Raw genomic sequence first — 25,265 nt, 5'->3', positions numbered from 1 at the left:
AAGCATGCGTGCTTTCATCTCGTGTTTGCAGAGTCATTCCACTTGGTCTTTTCATCCTTTTTTTGTGTGTGTTGTTTTGTGCGGTTTAGTTTGCCATTCATGTTCCTTTCAGCTTACTTAAATTTTGACCTTTCCCTCTCGTCGTGGAGTGGTGATGTTTAAATTACTTCAGGAACCCATTTTCTTCCCTTTTTTTTTCTATTTATATATATATATATATTTCTTCCCTTTCTCCATGTGGGCACTCAATGTAATATTTCCCAAGTTATTACAGTTTTTAAAAGTGTTAGTATCAGGTGTAATGATCTGTAGCCAAATACAATAGTGTGCCGTGACATTTAAGTAACAGTCTTAATTTGCTTTGTGCAAGCCTTCTCCATAATGCTCTTTGCAGCTCTAATCCAAAGGCGAGACAGTGCCGGGTCATTTGCATGTGCTACTCTTGCTTGTAAATTCTGTATATTGTTGTATTTCTAAAGGTCACCTGGTGCCAAAGTTCACAAATTGACTTACATTGCTTTTTTTCCACCGAAGACAGCCGTCATGGCTTTGCTATAATAGCACATTGAATTTTATATTCCACCCCCCCTTCTCCCCACCTTCATTTGAACAACACAATTATAAACTTCCTTCTTTTTTCCCCCATTTTATTACAAATGTCAGAGGTCAGAATTACTTGGAAGCCAGGCAAGGAGAGCAAAAAAACACCCACCACCATCTCCAGCAGCATGCAAGAGGGATGGTGGCAGAAACAGAGAATGCAAAATAGGTCACAACTCAGTAATCTCAGTATAAAGGAGGGGGGATTTCTTTCTTCTCTTCACTTAAGTGCAAAGCAAATGGGTCAAGTAATCGCGAGCGCATGCCCTAACACTAATTGACTTATTTTGGAATGATTATAACTGTAATATTTTTCTTAATGTCACTGTTTTCTGGGCTGTTGATTTTAGTGATTGCCAAGCGGTGGCATTAAATCTCTTGTAAATTTTAAATTGCATGCTATTTCTGTAAACAAGTCCCTCTGTTCACATCCTGATCATTAACCTTTGGTGATTTATATCACCGTCCTTTCTTTTGCACAATTACTGCTCTATTGCCTTGCTCTTGCTGCCAAACAAAGTGGAGGGAGGAAACAAAAGTGGGATTTTTTTTCCTGCATCTTCTTAAGGAAGCTTTTTGGGGTTTTCAGTTGTCATTTTGGTTTCTTTCTCAGCGGAAATGTAAAATTATCCCCTTTTTGAGCAAAACGCTCCAATTTGATGGTTTGGAGTCTAAAATACGCAGTATTCCTGCATGGTTTTGCAGGAAGTGCCAACTATGAAATGAGATAATGGGATTGTCTGATATTAATAAGTTTGGGTGGGGTTTTTCCCACTTAATAGGGAACGAGTACTTTTTAGTGATTTGCCATTTTCTGTGTATTTTTGTTTTCAATGTATTTGCTGGGTTTTATCTCCCAATCAGATTTTTCTTCTAATCAGCGTGTTCATTGCTCCTGCTTGAGAAGCTGATGATTTGGTATCTACCTGTTAGGAAACTGCACCAGGGAAACCCTTGTGGTTTACAGCCAGTCTAGTTTGAGTAACCTTTTGTTCTGACTGATCAAACCAAGTATCAAAGGCACCTTGGATAACCGTGTGGGAGCATGTTCCTGCTGGCCACAGCCCAAAGAGTTTTGAGACCTATCATCAAAACCAGCTTCTGAAATTAGGCAAAGGTATCTCTTTTTCTGGAGGTATTATCCCCAATGAAAACAGAGCAATCAATGTGCTCCATAGTTTTGCATCTTTGAGCTGGTACCGTCAGCCTTTGTGTGGAAGCTGAAATGGTGAGACATGCAAATGCTGAGCTAATGAGCATTGTAAGTATTAAAAGCCACATGTTTAGATAATTATGCCTTCAAAAACAGAACGATGATAGGAAATGACAGTCCAGAATAACAAACCTGCTTTGGTCTTTAACGTGTGCTTGCTCAATTGCACTTCCACATTTCTACAGACCAAACCCATTTCCATTGTGTACCTGTCCCATTTTTGAAAGCTTGATCTAGGAACCAGCCTCTCCAATATTTTTTAACACTGGTTCTGTTATTTTTAGTTATTTTCTATGCTTCCAGGTAGTAAATCTCTGATTAAGATGGAGAAATCTGCAGTTCAGATGCTGCAACTGGTTTTGTAGGTGCTTGGCAGAAGCAGGTATATGGATGGTCCTCAGTGTGGTGGGTCTGTTGTGCTTGCATAGGGTTCCCTTTTGCTGTATGCTGTGCAAGACCGACAGTCCTTCTCTACCTCTCTGTTACTGACCCATGGCCATTGCTTGACCCATTACTGATGGGTCTGGTCACAGAGGAGTGAGGAAGGGCAGGATATTCACAGAGGTGGCTGGGTACAAGATCATAGCTGAAGGACTCAAGCTTCTGAGGGCAGAAAGAAGCAGGCATCATACAGGTGTGTCCTCTGCTTTATCAGTTCTTTGTGACTGCAAGAAACTTTATTTTCTTCATTTCAGAGTTTGCCTAAGACTCTTTAGTTTTCAGATTTTGGGGTCCTTTTTCTATAGGGAGCCACTGACAAATACAAAAGTCCCACCTGCTCCTTATTTGCAAGCAACCAGTCTTTAAGCAATGCTTTGATTCTCTAGGGTGAACATACTTAATGTCAGTGTGTTATCTTTGAACCAGACCCCACTCTGGTTATACGACAAGCTTGAGTTGTACCTGCATATGACTGAAATACAGAATTACCTTTCCTGTATCAGTAGATTTTGCAGCATCACAGAAAGGCTTATCTTTAAGAAAGTAAATGGCTGTGTTCTGTGTGCATTGGTTTAACATGCATAAGGATATTAAATCCTTGTTTTTCCACTCTTGTTGGTTACCTACCTGACATGTTAAACAGGACCAGGCTTTCCTGGAAAACTTTCCTTGTGCATATTCATTAACTCTCAAACTATGTTTTGGTTAGAAGTTAGCGATAACTGCTGCTGTGGTACTGTGCCTGTGCAGAATGTTGATGGCAGATGGAGGGGAGCACCTGAGGTAAGCTTCACTCTATAGACTCACCTTCACAACACCCCTTAGTTAAGCAAGCTCTTCAGCTTTGAAACACGTGTCATAGACTCATAGAATAGTGTGGGTTGGAAAGAACCTTGAGATCATCCAGTTCCAATTCCCTTGCCATGGGGTTGTCATGGTAGAATGAAACCTCAAGCTTGAAACACATCAGGAAACACCTAATGCAAGTGTAGACTCACATTACTTCATGGATTTATTCAAACCATGTTGCCTCAGCATCCAGATAGAATAACAAGTACGTATGGGGAGGAACCAGCCTTTCATCACCAGTTTGTCACTCACGGGTAGTGATATAAAACAGCACCACTGCGAAACTCTTCCAGTAGAACACAACCTTTATCAAGAGCTGTGGGCGACCGACAGCAGAGCTATTTTGTCCTCATAGGGTTGATTTTCAAAACTAATTAGATTTAGAGACTGGGTTTGGAAAGGGGAGAGAAGTATTAGCATAGTCATGCCCAGTGGGACATGGCACAAATATTTCCTTAATTGAGGCTGCTAATAAACATACTTATCTTTGGAGTTACAGGGATAATTTACACCAAGTGGCAAAAGGTAACACTAGTTCACATCATATAGTACGTAAATAGCAACGTGCCTTTGTTGTAAACAAATTGTATATTGTTAACATCTGATGTGGGTTGCTGGGCATCTCGGCAGTGTTTCATTCTCATCCTTTTGAAGAGATGAAGGGTTATTAAGAAAGGGTGCTTGAACAGAGAGGGGGAGGAGGGCATGAATAAAAAGGGAGTTTAAATAGGTCTCGGTGTTACTTGAGGCAGGCTTGACTAGGTTTCAAGCTGTAACCTCAACTCTTGAAGATGCTTCACGGGTGTTTGAAATACACCATTGAGAATCTGTTGGCTCTGCACTTGACTTCTTGTTTCTGGAAAGTGTTTCCTGTCTGAGTGGCATCCTACATCTGACATGCACAGTGAGTTACTGTTCATTAGCAGCAGCAGCAGGGTCCTCTGATGACAGTAAGCACACAATCTGGCACCTAGTGAAAGAGGCTGGTTGGCTTGGAGGCCAGAAGATCCAGTTTTGTTTCTGATTCTGGCAGGATATTCATGTCTGCTTATGAGAGATGCCTGAAGCCTGGCGAGTCTCTTTTATAGCCATGGAAAAGAGAAATAGTGGTTTTGTTTAAAAGCAAACATTTTGGGATGGCTGTAATTCCTGACTGTAGAGTGCCTGGTGGAAAGGAGCCCTTGTCTTCTGTTGGCTTCAGACTGTGCTTGTGGTTACCCACTGGTGCAAGGTGTCAGTGGCTATTTATGAAACCCTTAATATTGAGAATAAAAGATGTGGGAAGTGGAAATTTGGAACAAACTGATCTTTGCACACCATTTAGAACCGATCTCACAGGATACCAAGAGGTGCAACTGCTTCCGGACTTGTGTTTTCTCTACGCTGTAGTAGACTTAATTGAGCTCTCTGGAGCAAGTTGCAGACTAATTGTATCCTGTAGTCGTTGACAGTGTAGTTTTCTATGTCTGATCTCTGTGTCATACAGTTAACACAGGCATTGGTATGGGAATGCAGTGAGACCATGTCTATGTGTTTCTTCTCCCTTGCACAATCCTTTGCTACTGTGAGGACCTGTATCTGTTGTTGGTGTAAGTGGTGGGCCATAGCCACATTTGACTTTTGGCAGAGCAAAATACATGTGAACTTGGGTTAAATGCAGCTAATTTCACTATGGAAAGGTAATGGTGCAAACAGTGCAGCACAAACAGTGGGACCATGGTGCTGCTTGGAAGGGGCTTGGTGGTTATGAGAGTGCAATGGTTCTCCTAAAATTTCCTCGTTGCACGTCCACTTCCACTGAAGGAATAAATGACTTTGGGTTCATCTGATCATAATCTGACAGTTTCAGCTCATTGCCCATCCTGGCCCCCACCACTTTAAAACAAAGGGCAAACCAAACAACAGCAACATCATTTGAGACATCTCCTGTTGATAATAACTTCCAAATGGAACTCAGTTGCAGCTGGTTCTTCCCACTTTAACCCTTTGCCTGCTGGCCTCCCAGGAAATAATTGATGACTGATTGGCCCATTAACCTCTTTTTTTTGGGTTAAAAAAAGGAATAAGTTTGACAGCCTGGACTTGTGTAATGAGGAGGGATTCCTGGGGAAATCAGCTTGATGGCTGAGTTGCTTGCCCCTGAGGATGCAAAATTAGCCCCGTGGGACCTCGTCTGCATAGAAACTGGACACAATTAGTGTAATATCCGGTGTTATTAATGTAGTTTGGAGTAATTGGGCAGGTTGATTTCGACAGGTTGATGGTGCTAAAATACTATTATAGTGGACCTTTCTGTGAATAACTGTTAAACATGGAAAACTGTTTAATAAAATTTTGTGATTGGGCCCACAGGGATTTAAATGGCACAACCTGTAATTTGACTGAAGAGGAAAACCGAACAATTCCATGCTCCTGCCTGGATTTTCCTGTCGGTGTATGTGGTGGTTGAGGACAGCCGCATTTGCTACCTGCCTCTTGTAGGCATTGCCCTGTGGGTGATGTGCAGCATCACTGCTGCTTTTGTTTCCCAGTTGGGCTTACAGAACAAAGTGTGGTGTATTTGAACAGCAGATGTATTACTGAACACCTCTTCTACTGGCATGGTTGCTTTTCAGCTGAGCTCTTTAAGGAGTAACCCTGAAACTTCAGTAGATATCAGAGAGTAAAAACTTACACGTTCTTAATGTATCATCAGCGATGACCATGTTTTCTTACTGATGTACTGAAAACATCCTTGCAACCCAGCCTTAAAACATGCTGCAGCCCTCTTAACCCATGGTGGGGCCATACTGGGACAGACTCACCAGTGTCCTGTGTGGACTTTGCAGTCCAGAGCCACAAAGAGGGTGTAAGATCTTGGCAGCTTTTGTGACAGTGTCAGCTGGTCACAGCAGAAAGGTCAGGAGATGAAACAAGGGAGCCTCTCCTCTGGGAAAAGGAGACAGCTTATAAAAGAGTGACCACAGGGAATGGCTGGAGGTGTTCCCTGAATTGTACTCCACTCGCCTGAATAGCTGGGATTGTGTCCTTTGCCATAGGTCTCCTGTAAGCAGGGGAATAACCTTGTGTAACATTTCTGAGACACAAAGCTTGCAGAGGTACTGCTGCGGGGATGGGATTTCAGCCTGTCTTTGCAATGGGACACTGGCTGAACTGCGGGGTTTATTTCTCTTGGGCAAACCAGCTTCATGTATTGTGATAAGGATTATGGGCAGATAGAAGACAAGAGGCTTTAGTGATGCAGCAGCTTGATTGTATGTACTTCTTTTGAGGTCTGGAATTGTGATGCTGGAAAGCCATGGTAGAGGAGTAGTATAGAGTGCCTCTGTAAAGAATGTACCATATATACTTGTTGAGTATTAGTTATATACTGTATATTCTTTATAGAATCATAGATGGTTTGCGTTGGAAGGGACTCATCCAGTTCCAACCCCTGCCACGGGCAGGGACCCCTTCCACTGCAGCAGCTTGCTCCAAGCCCCTGTGTCCAACCTGGCCTTGAGCACTGCCAGGGATGGGGCAGCCACAGCTTCTCTGGGCACCCTTGTGCCAGCGCCTCAGCACCCTCACAGGGAACAGCTTCTGCCTAAGAGCTCAGCTCAGTCTCCCCTGTTCTGGCAGGTTAAAGCCATTCCCCTTGGCCTGTCCCTATAGGCTCTTGTCCAAAGCGCCTCCTCTCAACTTCTTGTTGAGTTGTTATGTATTGAGAAGTCATCCCTGCCAGTGTGCTGCAGAAGTCTCCTCTCCATTGTCCTCTTCTGTGTCTTTGTGTCCCTGCTCCTCCCTGCCCAAAAAGGAGGTGTGAGGAAATCCTCCTTTAGTAAGGCTTCAGGAGTACAACGTTTTATCACTGAAAGGCCTAAAAATGATGATTTTCCTACATGGGTCTCTGTAGGGGGCTGCTGCAGGTAGAATTCAGCTTTTCATGTTCTCTTCTTTCATCATCATTCTTTGTTTTCATCAACACATGCAGAACTTCAGTATGTCTGTACCTCCCTCCACTGACATATTCTTCTGCATAAGTAGATCATAACTGTGTCACCCTACAGCAAACAGGACTCAACATTACTTCCATTTACTGTAATTTCCTCTTGCTGCTTCTTCATAAGCTCTGTTTATAAATACAGCCTTTTCCATGCGTATTTCATAGCATTTGGGGTAATGATTCTACTTGTTTGTCTCTATCAATGTTGCTAATCTGGCTGTAGATATAAGGTTGCATCATTTCTCTTTTTCTTTCCTGGTTATCCCAGTAAAATAACATAGCCTGTGCCCTCATGCACCTGGAAATAACCTTCACCTCTGTGTTTATTCTCACCTCAAGATGCATTCACACCTTCTGCTGCCTTCTGGAGGCATCATTAAAGCAGTAGGCACTGGCCTTGCTAGCATGGAGTTTATCAAAGCAAACCAGTTGTGCCACTGGTTGAGAAAATGCCAGTGAGCAGCAGTGCTGTCTGTAAGGCTAGTGTTAGATTTGTCACTTATCTTTGCGCGCTTATGGATGACAAGGTGATGCAGGAGTTTCATGGCTCTGAATATATAATAAGTCATTAGCAGACAAGCGAATGTAAATGCTCACTCTAAAGGCCGTTACGGCTGATGTTCACCAGAACTTTGTGCTCTATTATTCTTTGCCTTTTCATGCTTCATGCCTGCCCTTCCTAATTCCACTTGCTCTGTTTCAGCTTCCTTGATTCCTTTTTTCATTTGACTTTGGTGTCCCATGTGTGGCTGGAGTGTGTGTCCATTTATTTCACTTCTGCTGGTAGATTCACATGCTGCCGTCCTCTGGCCTGAATACTTGTCCTTGTACTCTAGTAGCCCTAAGGATATTTCACTGACCCTTTCTGCGAGCTTCTCAGATCATTTTCTCATCTCCCATGTCGAACGTGAGTGTTGAATAGGTTGAACTGATTTTAATCCTCTATTGTAACACAGTGTATTTATGCTGCAGACAAGAAAATGTACACATCCACTTTTAATATAATCTGTGCATGTAAGGAACTGCTTGAAGGAAGAGGGCAAATTGTGAAATTTTCTGTATTGTCAGCCTTTAACAGTCCATTCATCTTTTAAGTTATTTTGTGGCATGCTTTGATTTTTACATTATGTAGTTCTTAGCACCTCAGGTTTAAATCTACATAATGCTTGTTAGCCACTTTGTGTTCCAGAAGGGTATAGCCTGGATACCACCCTCAGAGGAACTGAATATTTACCCATAACAGTACATTATCTGTGTAACATTTGGAGGATAAAAGCAGCGGATCTGCAAGCTGTTTTCTGATGTATCATGCAACTGCAAGGGAATTGGCTGTATCTAGCCTCAAACCTTGACAATGCAGACCTGCTTTTGCTTGTTGCATTGAAGAAATGCTCATCAATGAAGATAGTTTAGGCCTAGCTGTCAGTACCCTTAAACTTAACCTTCCCTTCCTATTGCATGTCTTTTTCAGAGCAAGAAGAAAACTTTGAGTTTATCATTGTCTCTCTCACCGGCCAGACTTGGCACTTTGAAGCTACCACATATGAAGAAAGAGACGCATGGGTACAAGCCATAGAGAGTCAGATCTTGGCCAGTTTACAGTCATGTGAGAGCAGCAAGAACAAGGTAAGGTGCACAGAGGAATACTGACAATAAAGAAGTTGTGTGGTGTAGTCGCTGCTGTGGATTCAGCTTTGTGTCAGGTTAGAGGTCTGCAGAAGGCACTTGAGGAAAAGCCTGTCTCAGAGGAGAGCAGAGGCAGACCCCAAAACCAACGTAGTTACAAGTCAAATCTCAAGTTCAGTCTACCAAGCTGCTGCATGGCAAAATTTAACTCAGCATTCTGGCTGACCTAACCATGAATGTGCAGTAATGTTCTGCCATAGGATTCTGCCCTGATGGAATAATGCAAATCACAGAAACTAAAGTGTAGATGCAGTTAATTACACTGAAATAAATTGTTCTGGGTTTTTGTCTTAAAACAAAGCAAATCCAGAAACAGTTCATCAAAGCATTTTGGAGAAAGAAGAACATGACCTAAGAGGAACAGGCCTTCCACCTTGCAGCGCTTTCATATGATGACAGAAGTAATTTATTCTCCTTTCCTCTCAGAATTGATGTTTAAAATCTGGAACTCCTTCGTACATCCCTTATCTTTAGAGGGGCCAGAGAGCTCCTGCTTCTTGAGTCTCTGTGTCTGCTCACTCTTCACAGCTAGAGGGCAAGGCATTGAGTGGTAGTCAAGGGAGAGAACTGTGCAATAACTGTTCAGACCTCTACATCCTTTAGCATCATCCACATAAGTGTTGTCTTTAATGACTTTATATTGCAAGGAGGAGACTGGGATGGTGGAATGAATGCCTGCTTTCATCACCCTGATCTGCTAGAGTGATTATCATCAACATAATTTCCTTCCCATTCTATTAAAAGTGAAAAGAATTTGTTTCCAATATGTATTTCTGAGATAGTGAAGAATCACTGCTTATGTATTTTCTTGCCTTTCTTGGGTTTACATATTCTAATATGTATGTAAAGGAAGCACAAAGGAGGAAATGTGTACTCTCACACCTATATACAAATACTCACCCAAAAGAGGACAAAGAGTGGCTCATAAGTGGCTCCAGGAGGTTTCTTTCTTGTAAAGTATTACTGAGCTATCAAAACAGGTCAGAAGAAGTAGTGGGAATAGCAAAGTGCACTTAGTTGGAAAGGTTTAGTAGGTATCCCATTGGTAGGTCAGGAGGACACATCCCCACATTGCCATACTTAAGACCTGGTCCTCATGCTGCTTAAATCAGTTCATTGCAAAGAGTCCATCACTTGCTGTAACTAACAGTTTACTTCTCTGAGAGCTCACAAGACAGTCGAGTTGGACTATTGGATCTTGTGACAGTGTCTCCAGGTCCAAGTAGAGGTCATTGGCAGGTCATCATGGAGAGAACGTAAATGGGAGCCATCTGATTAAATCTGACCTTTGGATGATGAAAAGCTTTCAGCTGCTTTTGCAAACCATCCCTTAGTCTTCATTAGCAAAAGCACACACATCAATAAAAAACATTGATTTTATACGATAATATTCTTATCTAATTTATCTCAAGAAGCAAACCTAACCTATGACTGCTGTTCTTATGAATAGCAGGCTTCATTTCCAAGCTCAGTTTTCCTCAATGCACTCTCCCCCCTTCTTAGAATAGACCCCAGAGCACTGGGAGCTCCTGCACAGGGTAGAGACCCGTTGAAGAAATATGATGCTGTCAAGAAACATGGAGGAAAGAGGAGTCCCTGCTTGGCAGGTTTGGACTTGCAGTACTTGGAGATGCCAAAAGGTCACTATTTGTTGAGAAGCAAACCAAGACTTGAGGTTCCTTGACCATGTTCATTCAACCTTGGTCTAAGCTTTAAGTTGTGCCATTCATTGATGTGCCAGTTGTGTCATCTGATGTTACTGGGTTCTTATGTGTTGTTTCTACATCTCTTTCCGTCTATTCAGTCCCGCCTGACGAGTCAGAATGAGGCCATGGCCCTTCAGTCCATAAGGAACATCAGAGGCAATTCCCACTGTGTGGACTGTGAAGCACAGAGTAAGTATGGCTGCGTCACTTCAGAAAATAGACCTCTACTTGGCCAGTACTTCTCCTTGGCCAAGACTTGGGTGAACACCCACCACGGGCTTTGTCTGTTTTGGCATTACATTTGGTATTATATTGCATATGCTGTTTGCTTCATTATGGAGTTTGCTTTATCGGGTTTATTTTATGTGCATTTATGCTTAATATATGCTGCATCAGGGTCATCCTCATTTTTCCCCTTTCACATCCACTTCTAAATGTCATCATTTCTTTACTTTCCATCAAAGAAGTTGTAACTTCTATTTTCCCCCTGTTTTGCATGGAGAGGGCACATGTGCCATGGTGCTGTTTTCAAAGAGCTTGATTGGTATTCTTTTGGTTTGGTTTTTTAGGGTTCCTTGTCAAAAGAAACCAAAGTCATTGCTCATTATAGCTGGATACTTGAAAACTTGATTTGGGATCTTTCTTTTTTTCCTCCCCTTTGTGTTTCTTTCCCTTTCTTTATTTTTTTTAAACACATACGTAGTGCTCAGAAAGTATTCTCAAGAATACTTTGAGCTGTGGTTCACCTCACTAACCCTGTCTGAGGTCATTATTCTGGTGCTCTTCAGTTCCAGGGGCTTGCAACAAAGCCACAAAAAGGAAGTACTCTTGCTGTAAAGCAATTAATTGTAGAAGCAGAAGGATTGAGCACTTGTGCATTTGTATTTCTTTGATACTTGAAAGTCAGAACTTTTCTGGTGATTTTTACGTGTGTTTCACACAGAAAAATATCCTTGTTTTTTCCTTTTGGTAGAATTCTTTTTTGGCTTTAAGACTTGCAGTTTAGGATTGTGACTACTAGTCCAGGGCATCCTAAGATCCCAGTTAACTCTAAAATGAACATCCATACGGATGTGCTAATGCTTGTGCACAATTAATTTGCTATCTGCTGATTTAACTCATTCAGTCATCCACCAAACAACCCTGTTATCCGATGCCTCATGCTTAGAAGGCTTGAAGGGAAGGTGGTTAGCACATTAACAGCTTCACATCCAGACTGGTTTTAGTTGGACACTGTCAGATACCCATGTGCTGTCCAGAAGAGATGGATCAAGAAGAAAGGCAGCTGCCCCCCGTGGTTCAGCACACAGGGATGTGAGGCCTGGCTGGACCAGGCCTTGAGCACCAGGACTGGGATGCTGGTGGAGCAGCTTGTTGAGCTACTGGAGGATCCAAGCAGGAATTTCACAGACTGAAAGAAATAATAGCAGTGTTGATAAATTAAGGTCTTTATGTTCCAGTGGCTAGTAATCCAGCATGCAGTAAACAAAGGAAAATGCTGGTTTGACTGGTGTATACATATATTGACATAGAGTCCAACATGACTCTTATTCATTAGAGTTCTTTCATATTGACCTGGTAGTCGTTCAGATTTACACCAAAGCTTTGATGCAGTTCAGGTAAAAGGCATAGAAGATGCTGCACTGTATATGAGAAGGACAGGGTCTTCAGGTGACCTAGATGTATATTTAGCTCGTTTGAAGTACTTGCTGCTGTCTGTGAGCAGACCACAATGGGACTGTTACTGATTTCTACTGTCTGTCTGTAGAGCTGTGGGTGGCATTTTCCTAGACCTTGCTAACTGGTCACCCAGGCAGAGGGGGAATGTGTGTCCCAGGCAACTTCACCCTCTCACGCACATCCTTCTGATGCATCCATGGTCCAGTTCATAGAATCCCAGACTGGATTGGGTTGGAAGGGATCTTAAAGCTCATCCAGTTCCAGCCCCCTGCTGCATGCAGGGACACCTTTCACTAGAGCAGGTTGCTCCAAGCCCCATCCAGACTAACCCCAGAGATACGTGTTTCTCCCCAGTCGTGCATGTATTTATGCAGCCAGGCTCAATGTTTAATCAGGAAAATGACTGTGCATGGAGAAGGCAGCACTTTATTTTCTTTGTCCTTTCGTTTTTTATTCCCATTTCAGCCAGGCTGCTTTTCCTCCAGATTGCTTCATGGGTCAAGTTGGCCGCAGGTAGATGGTGCCAGCAGGAGGGATGTGCCAAGAGCATGTTGCTGGGAGGGGGCAGGCTTGGACTGCCCTTTTTGGCAGCACTCAGTGCTCTGTTTTGTAGTGTAGAGGGGAGGGAGAGAGGGGAATTTGGAATCTCAACTGGAACCTCTTAATTGTTTGTATTCCTGGGGATGATTTATACCCTCTGGGACTCTTCTTGCCATTTGGCCTTCCTGATTTTAAGGCTACCATGGTTCTTCAGAAGAAGTTTGAGACATTTCCAAAGCAGTTTATCTTAAAATGTGAACACAGGCATGAGGTGAATCTCAGCCTGCCAGCTTTTTGCCAGACTTTGCTTTATTTCCTTCTCTCCTTTCTGCCTTGCTTGGGCAAGTCTTTAACCCCCGGAGCATTTAGCATCACAAACACCAGCTCTCCTGTGGAAAGCTCACATAGTTTGCATCTTCACAAAGCCAGATGTTTGGAGCAAAGGAATATGAGATGTTGCTGTCCCTCAGCTCCATTGAGGAGCCATCAATCTTCCACTTCAGAAGTCTCATTCTTTCTCTTTCTTGAGCTCTTTGCCTTTTTAGCACTTCATGGCAGCACTTTGTTTCACCAGGGGATTTCTGCCTTGTTGGATGTTAATCAGCAGCAGTCGCACCAGCAGCATCTATCTGTGTGCCTTTGGCAGTCTCAGAGTAAACTTTTTCCAAGTCCTTTTTTAACATTCCCATCCCAGAGCAAGAGATAAGGTAAAATGCTCCTTAATGCTGGAGGTTTATCCCAAGAAGATTTCATTTCATGTTTCAGAAGGTAACTGATGTTGCCTTTTCCCAGAGTGTTGAAGTCCCAGTGCTGGCTCCTGCCTGCAGAAGGCACTGAAGATGATCAAATTGCTTAGGTAAACCCAGTTAAATTCTGACCCCCAAAAGGTTTTAGTTCTTCTCAAAGAGCAGAGCAGAGGATAAATATGAGTCACTCTCAAGTTGTCTGAAGAGTGTGGAATATCAGGTCTTTTCTGTTGCAGAAAGAAACAGGGAGGGCTTAAAGATGCAGAGTCTCATCAGGAGTTTTCCAGTCCAATAGTCTAATAATTTGCTATGGTGCATTTTGTGTCTGAGAGCCAAACACTGACTTTATTATTTGAGTGGCCCTGGCAGGCCTACTGTACCCATCACAAGACTCAACTTTATATGCAGAATAGGAAAAAACCTCTCAAAGCATAGGAATGATGCAAACTCTTCTCTCTCTTCTGCTGTGACTCTGCAAGATGCCTTCACCCCTGCTTCTTCTTTCCCTGGCCTTTCTCCTCCTCCCTTTAAAGATTCCCTCTGCTCAGCCCAGAGCTATCTAACACATGCTGAACTCATGAGGATTTAGCATGGCAAAGCCTTTCATCAGCCACCACAGGTCCAACAGGATGAAGGAGATGATGGGGAGGGGTTACTCTCCTAAAAGAGCTGCTCCAGGAGCTTTCACCTTCAAATGATCAATCAGCTTGAGGTGCAAGTCAAAGTGGGGAGGAGGTTTTTAGAGAAGGAGGGAGCTAAACATCTTTTAAGAATATGGACAGCTGAAAATTGTCATCTGGATGTATTCAGCCATGTTAAAAAGAGCTCATGTTTTGTTCGACAAATTGTAAGTGAAGCAAAGAAGTGAAGCAAAAACTACCTCCCTCACATCCCCAGCTGCATTGAACAGCCTTTTTCCTCTCTTTTACCATCAAATCCGGATACGTGCACACTGGAGAAAAGCCTACTCCCTGCTTACAAGCATTCTGAGCATCCTCCGATTCCAAATTACTCTTAGCATCAGCAGGTAAAGGGAGCTGATTTTTGTATCACCTTCTTGAAAAAGCCCCCAGAACCCCAGTGAGAACAGTTATGCCTTGTAACCACTTGTGCTTCTTTTCAGTCTAAAGTGGTGCTAACAGTTTTCAAGCATGAGATTTCACAAGTGCTCAACTGCATATGGCAAGAGGGAGATGCCTTAATTATTGGTGGGTAGTGACTCCTGTTATCTACCCCACATCCTTTGGAGAACAGGTTTTCATGTGCACGCACTGGAATTAATGTCATAAGCAGCAGCATGTCAGTTTTTCCCAGAGCCCATTGAACAATGTCACTTGTCCAAGCTCCTCATTAGAGCCTCTGCATTAGCCAGTTGTAACCAAGACCAGCAAGTCTGGTTTCTCACTGGGTGTCTGTAATGAGTTGACCATTTGCCTTTCCTGGTTTGCCACCTTCCAACTCAGCTGTGAGGTGGCAGTGTTGACATTTAAAATACTGCCTTAACAAACAAACTCCCATGTAACTTCTTGGCTATTGCTTTGGTGTCACTGCTTCAGTTGCACCAGCACTTGCCATGGGAAGCAGGTGAATATTTAACAAAGGTAGTTAATAGAAGATGCACTAGATGTGCTTCAAGAGCACAGAGGGATTTAGGAGGAAGGTTGGGTCCTTAGCATCAGTTAGAATATAGCTGGAAATCAGTGGGTTTTTTCTTGCTTCATTCTGAGTTTGTGCCTCTTTGAGCTCGTGGCTTTTTATTCTAGTGAAGATCAGCACAGCCTTTGCAGGGCAGGGACAACGGGTAGAGGTGACCTGACAAAACAGGCAGGAAAGCAGCTTGTCATGGTTGTCTTAGCAAGGGCTTGGGAAATGTTGCTGGAGCTTTGGCTCATCTTGGTTTTTGAGGGTCTGAAATGCTGTGTATTCCTAGGATAAGACTTGGTATGGACAGGAACTTCTTAAACACTTTCTGCTCAAGTGAAATGAGAGGGAGGATTCTTCTTATTTAGACTTGAATAGAAATTGTCTCCCCTCTCAATTAATGCCCATTTTCCTGCTTGGCATTTGCAATAGGCTAAAACAGTTCTTTGAGAGGCTTGTTATAATGCCTGTTTGCTGAGGAGAGGGAGATTCATACCAAGTTACATTTAAATAACCCAGGGCAGTGACAAGAAAGTGAACCATCTTGGGAAATTACTTGGAATTTCCCAGGTTTGTCCTGGTCTTCCCATTTGTGGGGTTGTTTTGTGTGAGCAATCCTGGCTCATACACTGAGACTGGTACTGTTCAGAGTATCACATTTTCATGTTAGTATACCAATCTCCCTGATCTTGGAGATGAAAACATATGCATGGTGTCTTAGATGTAAAAACCATGTGTAGGTGATGATATAGATGGAGTCTATATGTAAGGGAGTTGATATAGTCAGCAACAGACATCCTATCTAATCACTCTGGGTTTTTTCCTCCTTTTTCCCTTGTAACTGGTTCTGAGTGGCTCTAGATTCCCAAGGATTCTCTCTAAGCCATATTTTTCCTTCAGCTGAAGGTTCAGTGAGACATCTTTTGAGGACACCACCCCATCCCACCCCCAGTGGTTTTCTTACTCCTTGAGGGTTTTCTCAGAAGGGTTGGTATCTCCATGGGGCAAAGTTGACCAGATTGAAGACCTCCCAGCTCTGCTTTCAGACAGGACACTTGCATTCTTTATTATTTTTCATAGAATCATATTGGTTGGAGTGAATCATAGAAGGGTTTGGGTTGGAAGGGACCGAAAAAGATCATCCAGTTCCTACCCCATCCAACCTGGCCTTGAACACTGCCAGGGATGGGGCAGCCACAGCTTCTCTGGGCACCCTGTGCCAGCGCCTCAGCACCCTCACAGGGAAGAGCTGCTGCCTTAGATCTAAACTGAACTTCTGCTGTTTCAGTTTGAACCCATCACTCCTTGTCCTGTCCCTACAGTCCCTAATGCAGAGTCCCTCTCCAGCATCCTTGTAGCCCCCTTCAGACACTGGAAGCTGCTCTGAAGTCTCCACGCAGCTTCTCTTCTCCAGGCTGAACAGCCCCAGTGTTCTCAGCCTGGCTCCATACAGGAGGTGCTCCAGCCCCTGCTCATCCTCGTGGCCTCTTCTGGACTTGCTCCAACAGCTCCATGTGCTTCTTATGCTGAAGCCACCAGAACTGCACACAGTGCTGCAAGTGGGGTATCACCAGAGCAGAGCACAGCAGAGGGGCAGGATCACCTCCTTCAACCTGCTGGTCACGTTCCTTTTGATGCAGTCCAAGATACGCCCAGAGCTAAAGCCTTTAACCACAAACATTAAGCTTTGTTAAGTGTTTTGCTGTCTAATTGCTTGTGTTTCTTCTTCCCATAGACCCTGACTGGGCCAGCCTGAATCTGGGGGCACTTATATGTATCGAATGCTCAGGTATACACCGAAACCTTGGCACACACCTCTCACGGGTCCGCTCTCTTGACCTGGATGACTGGCCTATAGAGCTCATCAAGGTGATGTCTTCTATCGGGAACGAGCTGGCAAACAGCGTTTGGGAGGAGAGCAGCCAGGGCCATATGAAACCTTCTCCAGACTCCACAAGGTAAGCTGGTTTCCTCGATCTCACTGTGGCACACAGCAGGCAGTAGGATGTGATCCTCCACATACTGCAAGCTGTGAGCACATGAATCCTCCTTTGGGATTCTCACTCAGAGGTGGTAAGGTGTTGCAATGTTTTACAGCATGGCCTCTGCAAATTCTCCCTTGGAGTATGCCTTGTAAAAGTCATGATGTGTATATATATATCTTCAGGGCATGCCAAGGAGGAACATGTGTCACAGATGTCAAAAGATGAGTGACCCCATTACTTTTCCACTCTTGTGAAGGTTTCCTCAGCAGCCCTACAGTGTTTTTGCTAGTTGACTGACTGACAAAACAGTGGGAGACTGGAACCCCCTGCCTGGCTGTTCCTGAGTCTGACTGATCCCATAATGCATCCCTTTGTTTCGGTCAGCCACAAAGTTCCCTGCTCTTGGTCTCTCGGTTTGTCATTAGTTATTATGCCTCAAGTAGTTCATGCTTACCCAGGAATTTGTACCTGCCATCAGGTTCTCAGCACAGATGGTGCAAGTCCTGCTCACTGTGGTCTTGCTTATTTCTATTATGATATATGTGAGACTATGTGTTGGGAGGGGGATTTCCAATGGGAACAGTGTTTTAACTACCACTCATAGCTCAGCACAGTGAAAATCTTTCTGCAGTACGTTGCCATACCAAAAACTGACGGGTTTTATCTTTAATTTATCTAATCAGTGTCAAAGAAAGGTGTTTTGAAAATACTTCCCTGATGTGAGCAGGTTTGATATGGAAGTGCTGCTGCTTAGAACTAACATACTGACTGGGGGGGAAGCAGAATGACCTGACAGACTGCGTTTTGGCAGGGGTTTGGGGAGGAGAAAGACCTGCTTGCAGGGCTGGGCCAACCTCTGGAGTTGTCTTCAGAAGTGCACTGTTCTTGTCTTAGGGGCAGTTCCAGCGGGATACCCAACATCCAGACACTGGTAGGTCCCCAGGTGGCAAACAGTATGATTGAGGTTTAGCTCTGTGTTTGCCTCCTGCATATGAGAGGAATCAGAGGGAACTATGTTGGGGTTTTGTTGATGTGTATCTCTGGATCCTGCTTTTTCCAGTACCAGATCAAGTGGGATTATAACCTGGGAGCATATACCTGGGCCACTTCCTGTGGTGTAGGAGTAGGTTTGTGCTGTTGTCTGTAATAAAGTGTTTCTTATTGCATGATTTCGTTAGCACTGAAAAATGAATTTGTGGTGCCACCTTTGGTTCATCTTCGAGAATGAAGCCAGTACATTAATCAGGCTACTTAGATGAATGACGACGTGTAAGAATGTTCAGGGGGACCTCCGCAGAGGTTTTGTTCATACATAACCTGTATGGCTGCTGTATAAGTGTATATTATTAGTGAATATAATGATGTCATTGGGTAGATTGAAATCAATGCTGCCTTTCAGTCATTAGTATCCCTTTAATCCAAAGACCTTATATTGTTGTGCCTAACAAATACATGTTGCTCCTTACTACTGAGGTGAGCTGGAGAGATACCACACTTATAAATACTTAAAAGGAAAAAAGGCTTACTTGTAATTGGATTTTGATGTTTTTAAAGAGCAACATTATTTTAGTACTCATATAGTAATGATATTATAATGAGAAATCTGACATACATGTGACTGAAAACCATCCATTTGAATTCAGTAATCCAGAGGTTTGTGTTTGGAATTGGATACTAAAAGAAAATCAACTTTGTTCTCTTTATATCATGCTCAGGGCTTATTTTAATTCTTCGTTGTTTCCATCCATCTTCATGTTCCTATTCAGCTGCTTGTGTTTCAGTGAGAGAATCATGTTTTCCTTCCTGCACTGTAACATTTTTGGACAGAAGGATGCATTTCATAACTGCATCTTTCCAGATCTGTGTGCAAGTGCACACTTACATGATAGAGGAGCTGCTAGAAGCAGAATTAGGGTTATGTGCAAGTTTTCCCACAAAGCAATTATAATCTTGCTTTGCTACTCCCATTGTTTTCTGCCCCTTGCAGCAGGGACTGAAGTGACATAAATACCTGAAAGCTTTTTCAGTGTGTGCCTCTGCTGTGGTCTCTACCAGCATCATACTCCTTCTCCCCAGGGTATGGCAAGAGAATAAGTTCTTTAGTTGTAAGTTGTGCATTCCATTTCTCACTACTGTTTGCAGTTTGGCTTGAGGAGGCCGATCAGAAGCAGCTACAATGGACCTGATGTAGGGTTTTAACCCCCCTTTTTCTGTTGGTGAGGGACTGAAGGGACAAGAAGCGACTGAAGTGGAGGGACTGGAGAAAAGCCAAGCAAGTGGAGTGGGGCTGCAGAGGGGAATGGGATATGAACCAAGTTCAGGAGGAACACATGGGAGTACTTCCCTCTCCCATCTGATGGGGCTCTGTAGAGCAGGAGCACATTGGATGTGTTAGGTCCTCACACAATGGCTTTTAGGCTCTGGCTGATCCCAGAGCTCATCAGCATGGGCAGGAGCAGCTCCCTAGCACCAGCTCTCAGCTTTCTTCCCCTTTGGGAGTTTGGCTGAGTGCCTGTTTCCTAGATCTCCAAATATTCTTGGGCTCCCTCCATCCCTCCTCACCAGAGCTCCAAATCTCAGCTCCCCAGGGATGTTTGCTGGGGACCCTCTCTTCATACACACCTACAGAGGGCATACATGTATGTAGAGCACATACATGAGTTTCCCAGTTTCATGCTGTGTCTTCCTATTGGAGATGAAGCCGTTGGTGGAAACCCACAGGCTTTTTTAGGGGAAAATAAGAGAGTTATTGACTTTTGCACAGACACTGAATCTGTTGGGCTTGGAGGCTCAAGGAGCATTCACATGCTGGACTAAAAGGAACCTGGAAGTCTTGACATGGCTTCAAAAGGAGCCCCTTCAGTTTGGGAGTAGTTGGCACTGAGCACTGAGTCATTGCAGTGGCATCCCATGCATTCCTGTTGTAGAGGGAAGGGCGGAGAGCCCCGGGGAGATGATTTGCAGGAGGGATTGCCAGATGGCTACTCTGGGTCATGGCATAATTAAGGAATCTTAATCAGGACCATGTCACTAATATTTCTACAAACAGAGCTGTGCCAGGCTGTGAGTACAGCTTATGGCCCGAGCCTCATCCATTCAAATTCATTTTAATCTCCTTTTCTGAGGAAGTCATAGGGAAAGATAAACCTGGAAATGTATTTAGATACAAGGTCAGAAACTGGGATTGGAGGGTGTGAACCTCTAATCCTGGGAGTTTTGTAGCAAAAAGCGTTACTGCTGTTGCTTTCATCAGGGATATATTGCCCAGATATGTCGTGTAACGTGAACACAGTCCAAGTCTCATCAAGTCTGAGAGGCAGCTTCTAATACAAGCAGATCTCCAGGTCATTCCATTCCTCTGGATCAAAGACAACACCTTGCATGGCCTCTAGCATCAAACTGGGAAGCAGCACAGGTGCAATGGGATCCCCATGGAAGCAGCATGGAGTAAAGCAGTAGCTTGAGGCAAAGTTCAGCCTGAGGGTGTTGGGTGTGATGACGGGAAGGGAAGAGGAACAAACACCAGCTCCCAGCGAGCAGGAGTTGGTGAAGCAGCAGCAAAGGCAAGTACATGGATGCGAGGGGGACCAGCTGGCCTCTGAGCAGTGGTGTCTGTGGGTCCCTGATTAGGTCAGCTTTGGAAAGCTGGTAATTGGTTCCAGCAATTACCAGCAGCCCTGCGAACCGCCGCTCAAACTTCAGGAGCCCTGTGACAAATTGAAGCTGACTGCTGGTGAAGGAGTATCGACTTCCCATTCCTAAACAGGGGGATCATTAGTCAAGAAAAGCATCTTTTAATTACTCGCAGGAAGAAAAAAGAGAAGGGGGGGGGGGTGAGATGAGGGAAAAGATCTTTCCGTATGGATCCTGCAACAACTGCTGGGTTTCTTCCAGAGGTATTCGATATGAAATTTATTGTCTTGGAGAGGAGGGGGGGGTATGGGCACAGTTTGCCTGCGGTTCCTGCTTTGGTAATGCGGGTTTAATTTGGAGTGAGAAGTCAAATTAGAGTAAATCAATGTTGCGACAATTAACCGGGTCTGGGGATGAGATGAGGATTATCCCCTCTAATTGCTATTGATACTATTTAAGCACACTCTTAAAACATTGATTTGGAGTGGTGTGACACAGGAGTAGCCTGGTGGGGCAGAACTGCTCCATGGAGGAATGTGGGACTTGGGTGAAGCCAGCCTGTGGAGTCTGCACTGCATTTTGCCTAGACCTTTTTGTATTGGAACGTAGCTTTCCCACTAGATCTTTAGCTATTTTCTGGACACACCTCACATGTTTTGCTTTCTCCATGTATGATTCTTGCCCGTGTGGCTTCTGGGTTGCAGCCTTGCTTTGCCACCATCAACTTCCTAAGATGCTGTTGGTGTTTTCCAGCTGAGGCAGGTGGCCAAGAGGAGGGAGGGCAGTGTCATATCCAGGTGCCATCCCAGCCACCCTTTTTATTGTCCTGCTCAAGTGATGCTGAATAACTGTATCAGCTATGGGCAGACCTTCAAGGCAAAGGAAGGGCTCCACCATTCTTGCATCTTTCTGGGAATACTCATAAACAGAAAGAGCCTCCAATTCCATTAAAGATGTGTTTTTAAGGGGAGGGATGAGTAGTAAAAGCTCAGGCAGCCCCAAGCAACAGCCCTTTAAATGCAGGTTGGAGCATGTACAGCAGTTTGGCTCAGGTAGTCTGTCTGCATGGCAGTCACCTTGTTCATCCTGGTTACCAAAGGTGATGAGAAGGCCAGAGTTAGGAGCTGGAAGTGTTGGGAATTGACTTTCACCTTACAATGTAAGATCCAGTTTGACCCCTCACTCACTAACAAACTGAATGTAATGGTGCCAGCGTGACTGTATTTAGCAGACTCCTACAAGCCTAACCTGAAGCCTGGCTTGCTGTTTCAAGACCAGTGTCAGCTATGCTGAGTATGCACTGGTTTCTGGGGGGCAACTGGGAAGCAACTTGGAGGAAAACAATTAAACCATGCTTCCTTTAGTGATGGAAATAACTATTCCTTCTTTATAAACAGCAGAGATGAAGGTTAAGCCCAGTGAAAGCAAGTAGTTAAGATCCCGGTATTGTATCCTGAATCTTGTGAGGATGCTCTGTTTCATTCCTCTCTGCTTTCTTGCTCCTTTTGGCCATCAGATTGCTATTACAGTCCTGTTGGTCTGCGATTCCTGGCATAAGGCCGCAGCGTTACAAATGGGGCCTGGGGGAACATCAGTACCTCTCTATCCGCAATTGTCAGGTCTGGTTTCTTAGCCGTTCTTGGCCTGATGAGGTCAGTGTTTTGTGCCTTTTGAATGCTCCTCCGTGCCTGACACCTTTCCCATTGCGGGGCTGGGGGAAGGGTGTTTGGAAAAAGACATTTAAAAAGGGGGGGGAAAAAAAGGAAAGAAGAAAAAACCAAACAAGATTTTATTGTGAGGGGCTGACCAGAACCCATCTGCAGTTGGGTGGCATCTGCTCCCCACATGTCACTTCCCTCATTAACAAGCAATTGAATTAATTAAATGCTACTCAGAACACGCATAACAAGCTACCGGCAGTGTCCAAATTAGCACTGATAATCAAGGATGATTTCCTTTATTATCCTGCTAAGTGGTGTGCAGGCTCTGATCTCCCTGTCTGCCCTCATCTATTTACATACCCCCAGCTTCTGCCTTTAGAAGCTGAGGTTATCTTACCTAGTTAATTTGCCACGATCACCAAGCATGGCGGATTGATATTCCTGCCTCTGCTGAAGCAAACCCCCTCCTTTCTCCCCCTTTCCTTCCTCCCCAAGCCTGGTCCTTTGTATCTCAAGCTCACTGATAAATTAAAAGCCACCCCTGTGGTCTCTCAAGTGAGTAATAGAGGCAGAAATTTCATTTTGCAACTGGCTGATTTAATGATCCAAAGGGTAATTAATGGCCTGATTATCTTAATGTTAAATATGTCCGGCAGCAATTACTGTGACCTCCCGCTTGTCAAGGTCCAGGCTATGCTCTTCTTTCAATTAAGTTCTCTGGGGCTTAATGGTATGAATAAACTCCTCTGATTCTATCATTCCGGACTCTGAGATTTAAGCGAGCTAGGGGCTCCTTTGGAGTTTTAATCAGCCCGTCTTCTACTTGAGCGATCAGAGTTAACAATTATAACAAGGACAGTTTAACTTTCTTTCTCTCTTCAACCCCCCCCCTTTATATTCTTATTTTATTTTCCTTTTAAGTGCTCGGAGGGCATTTTGTTGGCTGCAGCAGCAGCTTTGCTCGCCCAGTCTCTCCCTATATAAATTATCATGTGAATGCCGCTGCTTTTCCATTTGACAGCCTTAATTAATTGGCAGGAGCGGCCGAAAATGACAGTGCTACTAATTGCAACTCCAAGTCCATCTCTGTCAGGGCGGCACGCTTGTCAACCCTAACCCTAACCCTCACCGCGCCCGGACTTTGTTGACGTTTTCCATTTCAGTTTTCACATCTCGTCGGGGAACGTGATGGGATGTGATAGCCCAAGATGTGCCTTTGGGTTTTCCAGGCGCGCGGGTTGTGCGCGAGAATGACATTTGCTGCCAATGAGGTTTAGACAGCTGGGCTTCTGCCGGCCCTGCAGCTGCTCGGGGGGAGCTCAGGTTTGACTTGGGGTGTTCCAGTGAGGCCTAAAAATGGGGGAGAATTGGGGAAGGAGGTGATAAAAAGGGAGGAAAAGAAGGAAAACACGAACCCTGCGAGTCGTAACTCACTCCTGGTCTTTAGGGTTGCTGAACTACCCTGAGCAGCACATCTCCCGGTCGCTGTTAGCTCTGATTTGGACAGCAGATATTTCATAGAGATAATGAAGAGAATGAATAATAAATTATTAGGTACAACAGTATTGCGTTTTCCAATGCACACATAAAGAAAGAGACTGATTCATTGCTGCCAGGAAACTTAGAACCTTTCCCCGTACGGCTGTAGGAGTGAGCTGGTTCGTCCTGACATGGTGGATTGCATCCTTTCAGATTAGAGTCATCGTGATTGGTTTTAAATGGAATTAAACAAAAAGAAAGAAAGCAAAGAAGTAAATCGTCACTTACCAGTAGCTTCCAGGAAATGCATCTAATAAGAATAAGTGAGGCAAATGAAATGTCAGCTTGGGTGGTGGCTGCTCTGATTTCACCATTTTGAGGCCTCAGCAGCTCAAATGCAATACTCCAAAGATGAAGGTTAGGACTAGTACAGCGTGTTTTATTGTCCTTGTAGCTGCTTGGCAGCCCTTGTCATCCAGGACCTGATCCAGGAAAACACTGATGCCTGAGTGGTGGCTGGGAGATGCCTGGATGCCTAAAAATCAAACCCAAACAACAACAGAACCATCGGCTCTGGTTGTCCAAGGGAATGAGTGCTGTAGATGAAATGCTCCCTGGTTTGATTGCATGTTTCTTATGTGCAAAAGTGCCTTTGAAAACTCAACCCTTTGTAAACAGAGAAGCCCAGTTTGCCGTTATGAGTATAATCATTATTCTCCTCATTGCCTGTGAAAGAGAAACCTGCAAGGGAAGGATTTCTGTCCCCTTCTGAAATGCATTAGTTAAAAAGCAGAGGTGTAAAAGCCATGATACCTTTCTCTTCTTTTTAATCTAAATAGTGTAAGTACCACTTGAATAAGTTCTCTGAATATTTAGAGTTATATGTATATGGAGCTGGGACACTGCTCTGTGCGTTCATATCTCAACGAGTGACAGATGAATGCTCTGTGGGTGCTGTGATGTAGTTTGCTATAGAATGGTTTGGGTTGGAAGGGCCCTTAAAGCACACCCAGTTCCCATCCCCTGCCACGGGCAGGGACACCTTCCACTAGACCAGGTATGGACCCACACAAGCTGTGGCCAGCTGAGGTTTCCAGTTATCCTGTGTTTATAATACATCCTTCTCATCTTCCTTACCAACTTCTGCAACCTTCTGGACAGTTTGCTTAAATATCACTGGTGTAGCCTAGAGATTTTGGAGAGAAAAGCAAAGAAATCCTCATTGCTTTTGTCTTTCTCATTTCCTGTGATGTCTGTCATGCATGGGACTATCCGCACATCGTTTGTTGTTCATCGTTTTGAAGAGGACAGAGGAGACCAGTGTGTTATGGCCTTGTTTTGATACCTGCTCGCTAAGATACCTCCTAGATAAGACACCAGGATCCTTCCTCAAACCCAGATGAAGATCAGAGTAGTGGGC

The 25,265-nt window shown here is 44.1% G+C and overlaps 1 protein-coding gene across 2 annotated transcripts in view; it reads left to right on the top strand.

Annotated features, from left to right (window-relative positions):
• Positions 1-25,265, top strand: part of AGAP1 (ArfGAP with GTPase domain, ankyrin repeat and PH domain 1) — a 316,234-nt gene that overhangs the window by 264,472 nt on the left and 26,497 nt on the right. For both annotated transcript variants that reach the window (XM_034065690.1, XM_034065689.1), the window contains 3 exons: positions 8,560-8,714; positions 10,579-10,669; positions 16,823-17,045. In XM_034065690.1, the coding sequence (XP_033921581.1) occupies positions 8,560-8,714; positions 10,579-10,669; positions 16,823-17,045 (469 nt within the window). The remainder of the gene's footprint in view (positions 1-8,559; positions 8,715-10,578; positions 10,670-16,822; positions 17,046-25,265) is intronic.

The sequence above is a fragment of the Melopsittacus undulatus genome, chromosome 8 (assembly GCF_012275295.1).
Source record: "Melopsittacus undulatus isolate bMelUnd1 chromosome 8, bMelUnd1.mat.Z, whole genome shotgun sequence".
In the NCBI taxonomy this organism is placed as follows: domain Eukaryota; kingdom Metazoa; phylum Chordata; class Aves; order Psittaciformes; family Psittaculidae; genus Melopsittacus; species Melopsittacus undulatus.
Note: the sequence above shows the minus strand (reverse complement) of the source record. Positions and strands in the feature narration are given on the sequence as shown.